Here is a 17723-nt window from a genome sequence, read left to right on the forward strand (position 1 = left end):
AGACAGAGGCCACAGTGAAATAAGGTTACTGGGTGTTTACATGCTCATGGAGAGGGTGTCAGTGGACATAATGGGTCCATTTCCTCGCACAGACAAAGGCAACCGTTATGTTGTGGAGTATTTTACAAAATGGCCAGAGGCATGTGTCATACCAGACCAGGAGGCAGGGACTGTTGCAGATGCCCCAGTGGAGAGAATTTTAACAGGTTTTGGGCACTGGAGGTCATCCACAGTGACCAACAAAGGAACATTGAGTCAGGTGTGTTTTCAAGTATGTGTGAACATCTGGGAACGTGCAAGATTCGAACAACTCCTTTACATCTTCAGAGCGACGAGCAGGGTTGGTTGGGGGGTATTGGGGGTTGTGAGGTACTGGTGAGGCTGGGGGAGGTGGTATATAGGGTCCAGCTGCCTCCAAGGGAAAGATGGGTGGTCCTCCATAGGGATAGGTTGGCCCCATACAGATATGACGCACATCTGAACCCAGGATCCTCAAAACCAGCCCAGAAGTAAAGCAGCCACACCCCCAGGTTCAGGGACTGTTGCCTCTACCATGGGCTACATATATATATATATATGTATATATTTGTATGAATGAGTGTGTGCGTGTGTGTGTGTGTGTGTATACATGTATACACACACACACACACACACACACACACACACACACACACACACACACATATATATATATACATATATGCATTATATACATACATTAAACGACTTTTTACATTTCTTTTTTTTAATGCACTGGCACATGCGTTCCCTACTCGCCAATGCGGAACCTTTCTCTGTGTACTTGAGGGGGAAATATTTTCAGACCGGACTCGTTTTTTTTTCAAGACAGAAGCTGCACGGGTGAGTGTTTAATTTAATAAAAACATATCCTATGAAATATGTATTACCAGGAGATAAATGTAGACCTAGGGGCCCTTTTAGTATTGAATGATTTATTTAAAAATAGGAATTTCTGGCTGAGAAGGGCGCTTTAGCTTAGCTGCACTATGATCTTTTGACAACAGTCGCTGACAGCTAGCAAGATAGCTACCACTTCCTTAGCTTCACTTCCCCCTTTCTGCGTTGTTTTTACACACCTCTACGCTTGCACGACCGTTTTAACAAAATCCACTACTTCTGAAGCAGCCCCAAGCCAAATAATCGAACTCTGCGTCATTTCACACTTTTAATACTAGCGTCAATGAATAGCTCACTTGTCCCCTTAACAACAGCTGTTGAACAGCTGATCCAGAGGAAGGAAGGCAAATTCTTACACATTGTTAAACAACGAGAGCTACGCGTCTTATATTGAGCTGCTTACAATCCTACGACATGAATCTTCCTCGTAGGTTCAGATCAGAGATCTTGAGGTGAAACTCCCGGCGACATTAATCTGCGTAACATGTCCCTGGAGTTCAATTGTGGACTGGGCTTATATATTTTTACATTATGTGGCGTATGTTGCTGAAAATGACGTCTGTTTTGTAGCACATCAAGTTCTGCGGGGTTCGGTTATCGTTACACACTGCACGTTAATTGTTTCCACTGCTGTCAAGTGTGATGTAGCATGCACCGATCATGAAAATAATTCCCCCCCCCTTCTGTAAATCGTTTTAATTATTTTGAAGTCGTAGAAAAAAAATGAGCTCATCGGTTACCCCTTTAAAACCTGAGCCAAACATAAGCAAATAGGTTTAAGAATAACACAGGAATAGCCTAAAGCATTACAAGACGTTTATATTTAATTGATTAAAATGGTCTAATTTACAGTTTTAACATTGCTATTCTTTTTAATTGAGAAAAGAAAACAGGTTTAAACAAATTACATTGTCAACAGATAGATGTTTATTGCAGTTTGACCCTGGACCTAAACATTTTATAATGACTATTATATTTAGAAATGCAGGTAGATAAAAAGCGGATCTGGAGAGATCTGATCAGAATGGTCTGTTTCAGATTTAGATGTATGCAAGAGGACGCTTTTTTGTTGTTTTTTTTCCAATTGATTTCTGACGTTTTCTATAACACGGGCACAATTTAATCTGCCTTTTCAGATAAACCTGTAGTTAAGTTTTCTCCTTCTCCAGCAGGTGGAGGGATGAGTCTCTCCCCTGTAATTGGCACTGATGTGCCAGAATCGGCTAATGGAGATGTAATGCCCATCTCTCCTGCAAACAACCCTGCTGTGCCAATCTCAGGGAAATGTGCGGGGATTAGAGAGATGTGTCCCACTGAGGAACTAGAGTGCAGGTCCCTCAAAAATACACACAACCACATCGGTGGGGAGAACAGAGATTGTGATGGCGACGTTTGTTTCGACACACACATGGACTACAATGTGAGAACAGATACTTTATTATTAGACTCCCATCATCAGATGGACCCCTCCCCTCCTGGAGCCTCATGTACAGGAGGCACTGATTCATGCCCTAAAGACACAGCAATGTATTCATCCTCCAATAATGCCAAGCTTCTGGATGCAGCCCTGAAGCAGGAAGCACAAACTGAATACTCATCCCATAGAGACCGAGATACTGAAAGTGAAACTGTGGATGGTGCCGTTGATGGCCTACAGGAAGAGAAAGATGGAGAGAAGGAGAAACAAGATGAGGAAGAGGATGAAAAAAATAAAAAAAAGTGGTGGGATCTGCATGCAGAAGAGAAAAAAGAAGTAGAGGTGAGTGCTCACGCTAAGTTTTTACTCAAGTGCTAGATTTAAAGCTTGATGTAATAAACAGATTTCAGACATAAGGTGATCTTGAGAGGCTGTGTAATGTTACATAAAGTCTGGGAAGATCCAAATTACCAAGCGGATGAAAAAAATGAAAGTATGTAAAATTTGCATTTGTAATAGGTTTGTTTTCAAATTTATCGGACTATTTGAGAGTACAGAGGGTAGGGTGAACAAAAGGAAATAACAGAATGAAACACAGGTTGTTAAGGGAAGCGGATCAGTTCCTAACAAGTTTACATGCATTATGTTTGCGGTTGTGCTTGTGTAAGTGGAGCATAGATTAACAGATGTAAGGTGAATGCACACGAGTAGCTCAAACAAAACATTACATTACAAGCAAATGACCCTGAGCCATCTGGATGTAACTGCTATGAAATGGCCTCACGGGTGAGACTGCAGCATGTTTCAATTGACTTCACTGACTCCATCTGAAAGCCAGATTGTTGCGTGGAGCCAGTCTCATTTGGTGTCGCAAGTCTGTCATTTAACTCCTCTCTCCTTCCTACTTTCTAGTCTCTACGACACTACTCCTCCTCAGCACCAAGCCCCAGCACCGCCTCCTCCTCTTCTCCTCCGCCTCCTCTTCTTCCCTCTGATGATGTCCCTTGCCCCCCTCACATAATGGCTCAGGTGTGGGTCCGCAATGTCCGGGGAATGCAAGACAGTAAGAGCCTGGATGAAATCAGCCAAGCTTGCGGAGGTAAACATTGCTTCCACCCTACTCTCTGTTTTTGAAGCGGAGTGTTTACCAGAGCTGGGTGATGTGGAAAAAATTCTTGGCTTCTAATTGACACAGTAGACATTCCAAATACACAGCATAATAACCTTTGCCATCAGGAGTCATTAATCCATCAGTATTTGATTGCCTGTTATTGCATGTTAACAAATTTAACATGTCATTGTGCTGACCTTTTGCTTTCTAAATTTTCACAAATTCCTAAAGCACTTCAGATAATGTCTTTTTCAATATTAGCGTATTTCTTGAATATTGCAGTCAAAAAACAATGCCAAATAAACAATACTTAAACTGACAATTATGTTTCAGGATGCAGACAGTTAAATTGTGCAGAGTAATTTTGAGATAATAAAGGACCAGTGAGATATTTGTTTTCTATTAAGTTTTGACATGTGTACTGACCCCTAGCTTTTTCCATATTCAATTTAAATCATTATATTTATTGTTTATGTAATGCAACATCTGAGCATATTTCCAACAGCTTCATCAGCCCGAGGGGCTGGTAGAGGTGGCCAGTCAGAAGGCCGACGGGCCACCATCTCCTCTGCTCTAGAACTGGAGGGGACGGTCAGCCATGATGGAGATTTGACCAACTTCATTACCAAGAACCTTGAACAGAAGATCAAGATGAGCTCCAAGCCCAGTCTGGACTGCAGCGATTGTGAGTATAAGAGTCAGAGAAAATGAAACGATTTTGGTCAAATATATAAAGTCATTCTTTATTTTTTCATTACTACAAATGATGCACTTGAAATATTCAATAAAGGCAAAATGGTGTACTTCAGACAGTCTGCTGGCATATATCCATTGAGTTTTTCATGAAACAACTGCTAACAGATGCCTTTTTTGTATTGTATATTGTGTTCATATTATGTCAGATTTTAAGAATATTTTTCATCAACTTTCTCATTGTGTGCTTATCGGTGTTTCCCTGGATAATATTTGCTTTATTTTATATACCTATTTTAAAGATTGTGATGGGAATGTATAACAAGACTAAATTATCTTTCTTTTTATTTTTTTAAAATAATATTTATACAGGATGCACTCTTACCGCAGAGCTCAGTTTGTGTATTTCTGTTACAGCATAAGTCAAATTTATCATTTTGTAATTAATTTTGTGTCATATCATGTCTTGCCTGAAAAGGTGAAAACATGATGCGACTTAGGTGTTGGTCAAACACATTGAAGCTAATAACATTAATGACAATTCTTTTAAAATGTTTCCCCATTTTTGGGGAGTTTTGAAAAGTCAGTGTGAACTTACGCAGTTTAGAATCTTCCTCGAACCTACAAGGTGAATACTGACTTCAAGTCGAGCATTTTGTACCTCTCAAATTCATGGCTTACTAAGCATCACCATGACAACAGATCATCATGTCCTGTTAGTATGGTGAACCATGCGTGGTACATGAATATATTACCCAGGTTTCAGTGTTTCCCCCTATGTTTCCAGTTTTTCCCCTGTTTTTCTCCTTTTTTTCCTTTCCTATGGGAAAAAGAAGTTGGTAGGAACTATAAAATGAGAGAAAACAAAGTTGACCCTGCAAGCTGAAATCAATGAATCACAGATACATTCTATAAATAATAAAAATGAAGTACTTAATTTTGAATTTGTAGACCAGTTACAAAAAAAAAGGTGGAAAGAAAAGGTGATTTAACCTTTCTTTCTTGAAGGAATTCCAGCTTTTCATTTGAGATCTTAACAGACCCCCCCAACCTCCCATTCTCCTGCTTTCCATTTATTTTTAATGAAACTGCCAAGAATTTGCATCAGGCTCCCTGCAGAATTGAAATGAAAAGAGTTAAAGGTTCTCTAAAGGCACATAAACAACAATTTCAGCAATGAAAGGAGCTATTTAAGCTTGGGCATATTGACTGAATCCACCCAAAAACAAACACCGCACTGTCAGCTGAAAGGTACTGAACTGCTGCCCTTCCCTGTGCGATAAACCCCCCTGGATTAGAGCATCAGCTGAACTGGCCACTCAATTTAAACACAGCCAATATGGCCTCGGTGGCAGCTCATTCCCCCTACCTGCTTATTAAATTAGGATGGATGACTCAGACTTTGTTAAGACTGGAAGGATTGGAGTGGCCTTGCAGTTGCTGGACAGTAATCACTTTTGGACATGGAAACATTTTTAACCGCAGGCCACTAGTGCTTATGTGTTCTGAGAGTTGTTGACTAGGGTAAAGGTTTATTTATTTGTTTGGGGACTATGTTTACACAGGGGCTGGTGTTTTTACAAATCAGAACAGTACTCCTTTTCTTTCAATATGTTATTTGTTTTCTTTGGTGATTTATTTTATTTTCATATGAGTCTACATTTCATTCTAGACACTTCCAGCCTGTGTATATCTCAGGGCTATCATCGTGTTTCTGTTTGTTCCATCATCTTACCCACGTTGTGTGTGTTTTTTTTTTTTGTTTTTGTTTTTTTTTTACCCCCAGCGGATTGTTCAGGACCCATTTACCGGAGTCGTGGGTTGACGAGGAGACCTGCAGATATCCCACCCATTGATCCTGTTGTCCTATTGGACCTTCAGAGACACACCCAGGAAGTAGCGCACAGCGTCGAGATGATGATGCGAAGCCTCAATGGAACCATCCAGAATGTGAGTTTTGAAGAATTTCGGTTTAGTAGTAGAATACAAAACCATGTTTATCACGATTTTCAGTACATAGTTATATAAGACATCTTTCAATGTCGTGAAAAGCACGAATGGCAATTATTGATTTTTTAGTCATTTGATTCTACTTTTATAGCTTTTGAATGTACCACTAAGCATCACTAATAGTTTTAGTAATCATTTTATTAAAAATTTCCTGCATATTTTCTTATTAAGCTTTAGTTAAATACTCTCATTAGAGCCATTGTTTTTTTTGGGGGGGGGGCGGGGAGCAAATTTTCTGGTCATTCCATCTCTTATGTTTGTTTCATAGTGTTTTTATAGTTTTAGTCTATTTTTCGATAGATCTTTGGTTATTTCTTTTGTGTCATTTTACTGTGTGATTAAAGAGACAGTTTTCTTAAACATCAAGTCAATTTGTGAAGAAAATACTTACTGTGAGAAAAAACAGAAACCAAGATCCATCAAATCTTTATTTATATATACAGTCACACACTTCTACAGTGTGAGTCTCACAGACTTACTGCTTCGCTCAGCTCTATTTGGTTCGGTTTGTGATCTCTGTGTCTGTCCTCTCAAACAGATGACAGCTCTGAGTGTTGGCTACATCCAAACCTACAGAGACTCAGTCGACAGCCTTGGAGAGTCTGTGGACATGAGTATAAAGGTGACGGATCATATATTTTATGTTATGTGTCTCAATTAGCTGGTAGCTCTCAGAACTGCCTTAATTGTCAGTAGATACTGTGATCTGTTGTACTAGGTGTTCCTCTGAGCTACAATGTAATTATCTCCATAACAAACATTTCACCTAAAGAAACAACTGTTTCTGGAGAATTAGTCTTTCCTTTTCTTTGTTTGTCACAGCATTCACATTGACTGTTTAGAATCAAAGCCAATTGTTGTTACAGTGTCAAGATGCCGAATTGCATTCAGTCCCTGCCACATAATTGACTGATGACAGATTGGTTTCAGCAAGAGGTTTTACAGATGCAACTTAAAGATCACAATAAAATAAATCCTTCAACAAAAAGTTTTGTAGGACAAAGACATTGGTAGAGGACAGACATGGAGAAATGTCAGTAAAATTTTGGATAGTTTAATCATTAACCTGGTAAATGAGAGAAAGGTCTCATTTTAGATTTAAATGTGTTCGATGTGATTTAGCTTTGTCATAGCCAGACATGTATTTTGATATTTTTAGGGCATGTACACCTTAATGGCTCGATGTGAGGAGTTGGATCGTTCCATGCAGCCCATCCACTCACTGGCTTCACAGATCCGTGACATCAAACGTACTTTGGATGCTCTGGAAGCAATCTGCAAGTAACTCAACCCATGTGGTACAGAAACACATCCCTGCATCCTATGGGTACACACAGTAATGCCCCAACATCCTGCTGGGGGTCCATTCTGCAGCAACTCTGGGCTCCTTGAAGCGTTGTGTTGGCATGCTGAATGATTGGCGTCTGTTGTCCATACGCTTGCTCTTCACTGAAGATGACCGTGTTTGATTCGATTTGTGCGCTTGTTCACTCTTAAGGCAAAGCTTCAGGCTTTTAAAATCCTCCCTTTTACTAATGAAGTTCTGTAACAAAACTTGAGTCATATCTTGGAGACAGACACACACCCGCACACAGACACACACACACACACACACACACACACATTTGTGATGCGCAGATAGCATTTGATCTGAGGTATAGGCTATTCTGCTTATGAATTTGTGAATCACAGGTGGTGGAACAAAATTAAGATAAATGGGAAATGGTAAAAGTACTTTTTGGAAAGCATTCCATATTCTGCATAAAATCTCTAATTCTGAAGTATTACTAGTGGTTCTTATCTTTGTATTCCTTATCCACCTGGCAGATAATGTCCATCAGTAAATAACAGTGTACCTGTTCATTATTAGTTGGTATCAAAAAGTGAAACCAGACAACTGTTTTTTATTTATACTTTTATTTATACACTCTCAGACGCAATTCACAATCATACTGCACTTATCTGATGTTGTTGTGTGAAAATTATACCATTATTATCATTCATTGTCAAGCTTTCTGGTTTATCCATTAAACTCACATTATTGATTTACAGGTCTTGGCAATTAATTTTAAATGATAATGTAGCTGCAATTTTGGGATCAATAAATTTAATTTAGTGACCAAATAATGAACCCAATGAGAGCAAGTCAGAATTGGTGCTAAAGCCAGAATAGGAGGATGTTTGTGAAGAAACAAGTAAAAAGGACAAGATGGAAGAAACCCCAGCTGATGGTGGTGAGACTCAAATGAGGAATCTAATGATCCTGATGGAGCTTGTACAGAAATTTATATTTCCAAGCAGTGATTCCCTCAGTCCAAGCATCTCATGATGCAGCAATTTTATAAGATCAGGAATACCACACTTTGCAATTGTAAAAGACATTACACATGGCTGCCAAAGATTTTGATTGTTTATTCATAAAGATTCCTTTATATTTCTTCAAAGCTCAAAGTAAGTAAAATGATAACCTTCCTTTTCTCTTGCTTTGACGAGTCCTCTGTCACAGGAACCATTGAAATTCTTACTTTCATTTGTATATCTACAGTCAGCATAACCAGACAATTTGGGAAAATAATGGTCTGCATTCAGAGCAAATAAATCACAAAAATTATGAAAAAAAGTAACTGTATAAATTAATCACTTTGTTGCTTTAATGGCAGCATGACAATTTTGATTCAGTATTTGTGATATCAGAGGCAGATTGCATAGTTATGAATTAGTTGGGTTGTGAAAGGATGCAAGAATATATCTGTGCAACACAAAGACACAAAAACACAACAAGCATACCAACAGATCTTTCCAAATGTGTGTTAACTCTGCAGACCAAGGAAGAAATCTATTTTGTTTTGTTGTTTTTTTTCGTCCGGCCACTTTATTGTGAGTGCACTCGCCTCTCCTCCCCTCATGGGGGCGACGTTTCTCTCTATCTCTCTTCTCACTTTCACAGACGCTTGTATGAACTGCTCAGAAAACTGTTTACTGGACAGAGATAGAAAGTCTATTTTTTAATCTTATGCAACAGAGGTAACATGCTGTGTTCAGGGAGGATCATGTAAGTTCATTTTTTTTTACTTTAATGTGTTTATTTATTCCAGTTCTCCACGCATTTCTCATTAACACTGCATCTCTAGCGGGGAACTGATGTGTGCAAACACTGAGCATTCAAAGCACCGAGTTGAAGGGTTCCAATATGTTGCTCAAACGCTGCTTGAGGCTACCTCTCAAAAGAATGTAGGTTATTTCAATCTTGCTTTTTCAACCTTGTGTCATCTGATTTACAATCTCACGTCATAGTGTCACTGCACTCCAGGGTTTTCCATATGTGGAGAAAAAAGATAGCATATCATACTCAAGCTAAGGCATTTGAAAAAAGGTGAAACTGTGTATTGCTCAGCCTTGATGCAGTCACTTTGGGGAAAAAAAGAAACCCTTTTGAATCCATTTCACTCCTCAAGAAGAATTATTGTTGGCATTTCGCCAGCCAAGGAGAACTCAAGGTGCCTGTTAATCCTCAATCAGACATTACAACATAATTCAAGGACACAGACGATGAATTCCTATTGCAGGAACTTGCAGCTGACACTTCACTGTGCGTTCCCACTGCAAGAATCATACTCCTAGCACTCATCGCGCATTTAATAGATAAGAAAGTGAGCATTCTTTTATTTATTTATTTAGTAATGAAAGCAGCCGACACAGAATGACTTCAGTGTCAATCAGCTCATACTTAACCAGCCTGAAGACATATGATCTCATGGAGCTTTATAATTTATTTTATGAGGATACAATGGCTCTAATGGCTGCTGGCCTAAAAGTAGACTATAGTACATGCACTGGAATTGGTGCTTTAACTCGTTTTTGTTCCTTGGCAAATACTATGAAATTGTATTGATGTGATGTGATCAGTTTCTGAATTTGAAGGCTCCAGACTTGTCCAGCACTTTTTGTCCATGAGTCGAAAAAAACAAATGAAGTGGAGTTAGGGATATTTCATCATGTTCACATAATCAGAGCAATACTGCCATCATATTTGAAACATAGCTGAAATAGATTAGCTTAAATATGAAGCTTTTGAAAAAAAAAAAAAATCTTTCAGATGACCATCTTTCCGATGACCAGTATTTGGTAGCAGGATGACTCATAGTCTCAACTCAAACTGATTTAGCTCTCAAATCGACTTTACCATAGCTGTGATTTCATTTATCTCTTTAATGATAATAATAATAATACTTTGCTTTCCTTGACCTTGTAAGCTGAAGTGTTTGAGTAATCCATGGGAAACAAAAAGACAATACAAGATGTGTTTAATGGCTTGTCATTCATCTCAAGTACCTGAATGGATTTTTGATTTTTCTTGTGATTATCCTGCCTCCCCCAGGTGTTACCCATTTGAAAATGCATCCCCAGAATGAGAAAATACTCATTTGCTGATGAATTGGGCTTTGTTTTTTTATTCAGAAATACTGTAATGAGTGTTCAGTTGTGGTGTGAGATTTCCGAGATGGAGGAAAAAAAAGCAAGTGTGAGCAAATGTCAATTTCTTGTTCATTTATGATTTACAATCTGATGCACCTGTGTAAATATCTTTCTCTAATTGAAAATGATTTAGATACGCTTTGTCTTGAGTGTATATTTTAATGAAAATAAATAATGAGCATCAAATCAAGATTTCATTTCTTTTTTTTTCATGTGATACTGCTTCGAGAATGTTAGGAATGGAAAGGAGGCATTACTGGTAACTTTAAAAGGTAGAAATACACAGCAATCTTACTCAATAGCTATGCCATGAAGCTCATGGTTCTTGATCATTATATGAATCCAAATCAAATATGATGTTGTTTGGATAACATATCATGTGTAAGTTGAAATATTTTAAATCAAAATTTGTATTCATAGAAATATTACTGTCTGCGTAATCCTATGAGCCTTGCTTCCACAGGAAGTAGTTGCCCGGTTCGATTCAACAGGGGGCTTTTAGTGTGGAGTTTGCATCTTTCCCTGTGTTTGCGTGGGTTTCCTCTGGGTTCTACGGTTTCCTCCCACAGTCCAAAAACATGCAGTAGGTTCATTGAAGACCTTTAAATTGCCCATGCATGTGAATCTTCTTCTTCCCCATTGCGACTTTTCCCTTCAGGGGTTGCCAAAGCGAATCAACGTTTTCCATCTACCCCCTAATCTCTGCATCCTCCCCTTTCACACAAACTAACTTACTCCCTCAATACATCAATAAATCTTCTCTTTGGTTTTCCTCAACATCTTCTGCCTGGCAGCTCCAATTCCAGTATCCGTCTACCAATATTCACTATCCCTCCCCGTACATATCCGCACCATCTCCGTCTGGCTTTTCTGACCTTCTCTCCAAAACATCTAACATGTACTGTTCCTCTGATGGACTCATTCTAGTGGACCAAAAAATGTTTATCACAGCTGATTCATTACCATTAAAAAGGAAAAGAAAAGACATGTTTCTTTTTGCAACGTCTTGCATATGTTGTTCCTCTGATAGACTCATTCCTAATTCTATCCATCCTTGTCACTCCCAAAGAGAACCTCAGCATCTCCATCTTTGCAACCTCTAGCTCTGCCTCCTGTCTTTTCATCATTGTAACTGTTTCTAGGACATACGGCACTGCTGTTCTCACCACTGTCTTGTACACCTTTCCTTTTCTTTCTGGCTGATAGTCTTCTATCGCATGGTACCCCTGACACTTTTCTCCACCCATTCCAACCAGCTTGAACCTATTTCTTTACCTCTTTTCCACACTCCCCGTTGTTCTAGACTGTTGACCCTAAGTACCTGAAATCCTCCCACTTCTTGATCTCCACTCCCTGTAACTTCACCGTTCCACCCAGCATCCTCATATTGACACACATATATTCTTGCTGCGACTAACCTTCATTCCCCTCCTCTCCAGAGCATACCTCCATCTCCCTCGATTTTGCTCAGCCTGTTCTCTGCTCTCACTACAGATCACAATGTCATCACGGTCATCATAGTCCATGGAGATTCCTGTCTAACCTCATCCGTCAGCCTGTCCATAATCATTGCAAACAAGAAGGGGCTCAGATGATCCCTGATGAACCTCCAACTTGAAATTCTCTGTTACACCGACAGCAGACCTCACCACTCTCTCACAGCTAGCATAAATGTCCTGCGCCAGTCTAACAAACTTCTCTGCCAGTCCAGACTTCCATATACAATACCAGTGTTCCTCTCCCAGAACCCTGTCAAGTGCTTTTTCTCGGTCTACATAAGCATGACCTTCTCTGTACTTCTGTTAGCATTCTCACAGCAAAAATAATGCATCTGTAGTACTTTCTAGGCATAAAGCCATACGGCTGTTGACAAATACTGACTTCTGCTCTCTGTCTAGTTTACACCACTCTTTCCCATAATTTCATTGTATGGCTCTATAGTTACCTCAATTCTGCACTTCCCCCTTATTCTTAAAATGGGCCATCACGCTTCTCCATTCCTCAGGCATCTTCTCACTCTCTAAGATCCTGTTGAGTAATCTAGTCAGAAACTCTGCCTCTCCTTTACATTTTGATACCTCTACAGGTATATTATCAGGATCAACTGCCTTTCCACTTTTCATCTTCTTCAATGCCTTCCTCACTTCACTTTTACTAATCTGCTACTTTGTGGTCTACAATAGTCACCTCTTCTACCCTCTACAAGTCATTGTATGCCCTTTGTTTTACCTTTGCTACCTCTATCTTTACCTTACGCTCACAGTCCCCTTAGTGCCCCACTGCTTCTTTGCCAACCGCTTTCTCTGTATATACTGCACTTCCTCATTCCACCACCAAATCTCCTTATCTACTTTCCTTCCGGACAATACACCAAATACCCTCCTACCTGTCTGCCTGATCACATTAGCTGTAGTTGTCCAGTCATCTGGAAGCTCTCCCTGACCACCCAGAGCCTTTCTCAACACCTCCCTCAAAAGCATACAACACTCCTCCCTTTTCAGCTTCCACCACTTTGTCCTCTGCTCCGCCCTTGTCCTCTTGATATTTCTTGTCACCAGAGGCATCCTACAGACCACCATCCTATGCTGTCTGGCTACACTCTCACCTACAACTACTTCACAGTCACTGATCTCTTTCAGTTTACCTCGCCTGTGTGAGATGAAATCTATCTGCGTGCTCCTACCTCCGCTCTTCTAAGTTACCTTATGTTCCTGTCTTTTCTAGAAAAAAGTATTTACTACACTCATTTCCATCCCTTTTAAAAAGTTTATCACCATATGTCCCTCTGTGTTCCTATCCTGGATACAAAATCTGCCCATCCCTTCTTCATCACCTCTATTTCCTGCACCAACATGTCCGTTTAAGTCTGCACCAGTTACCACTGTCACCGGGTGTATTCTGCATCACTTCATCTAACTCATTCCAGAACTTCTCCTTCTCCTCTAACTCACGTCCCACCTGCAGGGCATAGGCATGAACAGCATTGAGCATCACACCTCCAATTTCCAGTTTTGGACTCGTAAGTCTAGCCGGCATCCTTTTCACCTCCATAACATTCCTCACAAACTCCTTCAAGATAACTTTTACTCCATTTCACTTCCTGTCAGTACCATGATAGTACAACTTAAAACCTGTTCCTAAGCTTCTAGTCTTACTACCCTTCCATCTGGTCCGACCCACAGGATATCCACCTTCCTTCTCTGCATCATGCCAAACAACTCTACCTTTTCCAATCATTGTCCGGATATTCAAAGTTCCTACTCGCAGTCCCAGACTCTCGCCTTTCCTCTTCTCTCTGTGCTTCTGAGCACGCCCTCTTCCTCCCCTTCTTCGACCCATGCATGTAATTAAGAGTGAATGGTTATTTGTGTCTATATGTAGCAATATGATCAATGTCAGGGTATGCCAGCCTCTCACCTTGTTTCAGCTAGGCTAGGCTCCAGTCCCACCATGACCCTGAGCATTGGATAAGCAGTATAGATAATGAATGAATGAACGAAATCATGTGTTGACTTTCTCACAAGTATTTTTTGTAAACAACTAATTTTCCCTCACCAAATTTCCATGATTTTTTCCTTCAACAGGTAAACTGGAAAAGTAGAAATAAAACCAACAAAGAAACAAAAATAAAAACATCTCACTTCTGTGTGTGTTTTTGTTTGTGTGTGAATACTTTACCTCACCACTGGCAACTGCAAATGCACATTGGTAATATGTATAGGTAATATAAATTATGTGTTTCAGGCATTCCCGGGCATTTTTTTATGACTTTCATTTGCAGGCTACCTATCCCTTTTGAAACACCTGAAAAAGTTGATCAATTTTGTTATAAAATAAATAAATATTACAGAAATGTCACATTTTTGGGGGTCATTGATAATGTAATCATTGTGACACTTGTCATATCAAGCAAGCAATCTTGATGACATAAAATGTCAAATAATGTAAGTTCCAACAATTCTTAAATTGGACCAGTTATATTACGGAAAGTGGATGCAATGGTCCACCAAAAGCTGTTCTGCCCTAAACACCAAATGTCCCCTCTCCTGCTCATATATTTGGTAATCCTCAATTCAACCTGTTAATTCTCTTTCCGGGTTGTGTAATGCCCTGGTTTTATGAAGTAATCCTTATTTTACCAGGTTCCTTTATTATCAAATTATCATGTGTAAACTAGGCTCCACTAAACAACTAATATAATATCAAGAAGGCACCAATTGCCAAATGTAACTCTCATGGTCTTTAGATAAAGACAGTTAACCAAAAGAAGCCAGCTCAACAAAATTTATTCATGGCAGAGTACATTTCTCATTTCAGAAACAGAAAAGATCAGACCCTGCATTTGAGTTACTGCTGTGCACAGAGCAAGTTTGGCACAGCTGTAGTTCCCTCCCTTGCTGTCTGTCGTTAAAGGTCAATATAGTGTTTCTCGAGCCAAATGGCTATGCCAATACAGCGTCGTCTTCCCTTGATGTACTGTATGCAGCCCACTGGTTTGTCTTGCTCCAACTGCAACTGCTCACTCACCAAATAAAGTAAGTTTGTTTAATTGTAAAGAGCCTGGAGTTCTGTGGCAGTAAATACACCATGATGTCACTGGTAGTGAACGTTACAGTAGATAGGAGACAATTCATGTCAGCTGCAACAATCAGCCGCCAAATGTAACGTCTTTTGTAAGTACAAATGATTGGAAATTGAAGTTTGTCATATATTTACTAACTGATGCTTTCTTTTGTTATTACCGGTGGTTTCCTGCTGGTTGTTGAAGCAAAAGAATATAATTTCACAATGTGAAGTTTCATGTTTTGTGTGGGTTCATTATATTTTATTATATATTTATATAAAATATGTTCATATTCCTTACAATATGCAACATCTGAAATAGATGTCGATTTCTTCCTGTCCTTTTCATTCTGCCTTGGTTTATATTTATTTATTTAATTTTAGCAATATTTAAGCTGGAATTATCATTGAGATCTGAAATCTCTTATTGTGCCTGAGGTGTAAAAGATTAAATGTTTTGGTTTGGTTGTGATTAATCATGAAACATCAGCAGTTGCTTGATTATAACCCAATAAATCCACAAGAGTGCTCCTTTCCCCTCGTTCCCTCTGACCATGAATACTTCTGATATCTTTATATGTATGTGAACTGGAGGAAAATGCATGCAAAATCAGCAGTTGATACTACAGGCCTGTAAAGGTCGCTTTCAGTAGAGCCTCTTGATTAATCTTAAGAACCCAAGTCACACTCACCTCTTTGATGAAAGATTAATTTGACATATTTTGTTTTTTCAGGAAAATGGGAAAATGTTTTAAATCTAATCACACACAGGATGGAATGGAAACATTTTGGTTCCAAAGCCTGACAAATAAAACTGGGAAAAAAGTAGCAAAAAAATAATGAAAAATACATAGATTAAAGACGTCTTCATTATAGGTTTACGCTCTATTTTGTTTATCTATGGTCAAGTTGTAACCTCCTTACATTTGCATACTTGGAAACAGTGACATGCAGTCAGTAGAGGCAGGAGAGGCCGGGCCTCACCTGTCATCATGGAAAGAAAAAAATGTAAAATGAAAAAATTAATTAAATGGTTATATTTCTTCAGTGATTTGTACTATAAAGTTATTTTCCACTTAACTTCACCATTTTTAGTTGTTTTTTTTTTTCAAAATTGCTGAAAAAAAAATCACATTTAGCATTCAAATATGAAGAAAAGACGTGTAGTGACACAACAACAATCCGAGCCCACAATGGAATTGCACAATGAATATGCTAACTGTGATGGGACGCTATGCACTGAGACTGTATTGCTGTCTCTGCGTAAGTCACTATTAAAATTTTCAAACACTTTTAAAATATGAACAGAAATTTACATAGTTTAGCTGATGTGTATAATGTTTTTCGTCAACAACTGTAACGTGTTTCTGGTAATCATAAAACGACTGCGAGGAGCCATTAAGTGAGGCACGCAGCAAAGGTGCCTCGTGGTAGGGGGCACTAGTGATCTCAGGGATCCTTCTTACTACTCGGCTACAGAATAATATAATTAGCAGTAGCAAGCTATAGTAAACAATTAGCAAGTGAAGTGCAACCATCCAGCTATTTTTTCCCGATCTCATCGGGCTGTATAGCTCACAAACGGTCAGGGATGAATGTAAATATCCATGGCAGCTTCTCAACTTTTTGGCCCAGTAGGATCTCATGCAAAATGTTCCTGAGGTGACAAAGTTGCTCCAGCGGGCGATCACTGTTCCAGCTACGACAGCATCGGTGGAGCGGTCATTCTCAGCACTGAAAAGACTCAAGACATAAATCGGAACAGGACTGATCAAGGACGATTGTCTTCACTGGCAGTGATTTTCTATTGAGACAGAGACTTTTAAAACTGAAGAAAGATAAGGAAGACTTCTACAAGCAAGGTATCGATGCTTTTCTTCAGAAGGAGCGGCGCATGGACTTCATTTATAAATAAAGGTAAGAGATAGTAACGTTTTTTTTTTTTCAAATGTGCTTTTTTCCTGTGCTGCAGTTTGTATGTGTAACGAATGCTGATATGATATTTAAAAAAACACGTTAACTGCTGCCAATAAAGTGGCGAATAAGCTACTCTGTAGGGTTCATGTTTGTAAATCTGACTGTGATGACGTCAGTGCCTCACCAGCCATGAACCTCACCGCACGTCATTGCTTGGAAACAACCCAACAACACTTAAAGAAGAAATTTGTGATGTAGTTTCACTAGAAGTGTGAGGGAAGGGTATGTTCATTTCACCATTTGATATAATGGATGATATAAGGTTAATGCATTATTATATTTGACCAAGAAAATAATTGTAAGCAAACTCAGATCCTTCACTTTTCTTTTATTTCTTCTTGCTTGTGCTTGGAATACTTTGGAAGCAATCTCTTGCTATCTTAGAGCAACAAAAAAGCAAGTTGTAAAAAACACAATTATTATTAGTTTTATTTGCACTACAGGGTTTTAGTCCCCATTCATGGATTTTATATTTTTCCCAATAAATACTTAGGATCAGACATTTTCACTGCCCTGGAAAGAAAAAGTGCTTGAGTGCTATTTTGGAAGTTTTCAAAA

The 17723-nt window shown here is 39.1% G+C and overlaps 1 protein-coding gene across 3 annotated transcripts; it reads left to right on the forward strand.

Annotated features, from left to right (window-relative positions):
- Positions 1-818: 818 nt before the first annotated feature.
- borcs6 (BLOC-1 related complex subunit 6) lies at positions 819-10809 on the forward strand. Of its 3 annotated transcripts, none has more exons than XM_086159673.1 (7): positions 819-861; positions 2088-2677; positions 3248-3434; positions 3952-4131; positions 5926-6089; positions 6688-6771; positions 7309-10809. In XM_086159673.1, the coding sequence occupies exons 2-7, from the start codon at positions 2099-2101 to the stop codon at positions 7432-7434; spliced, it is 1320 nt and encodes a 439-aa protein (XP_086015799.1). In that variant the 5' UTR covers positions 819-861; positions 2088-2098; the 3' UTR covers positions 7435-10809. The 3 variants fall into 3 exon arrangements, with proteins under 3 accessions (XP_086015799.1, XP_086015801.1, XP_086015800.1); XM_086159675.1 differs by having other exon boundaries at positions 4024-4131; XM_086159674.1 differs by lacking the exon at positions 819-861 and adding an exon at positions 1276-1370 and having other exon boundaries at positions 2091-2677.
- Positions 10810-17723: the final 6914 nt, after the last annotated feature.

The sequence above is a fragment of the Fistularia commersonii genome, chromosome 14 (assembly GCF_037954325.1).
Source record: "Fistularia commersonii isolate RoL2024-O1a breed Wild chromosome 14, RoL_Fcom_v1.0, whole genome shotgun sequence".
NCBI classification, from domain to species: Eukaryota; Metazoa; Chordata; class Actinopteri; order Syngnathiformes; family Fistulariidae; genus Fistularia; species Fistularia commersonii.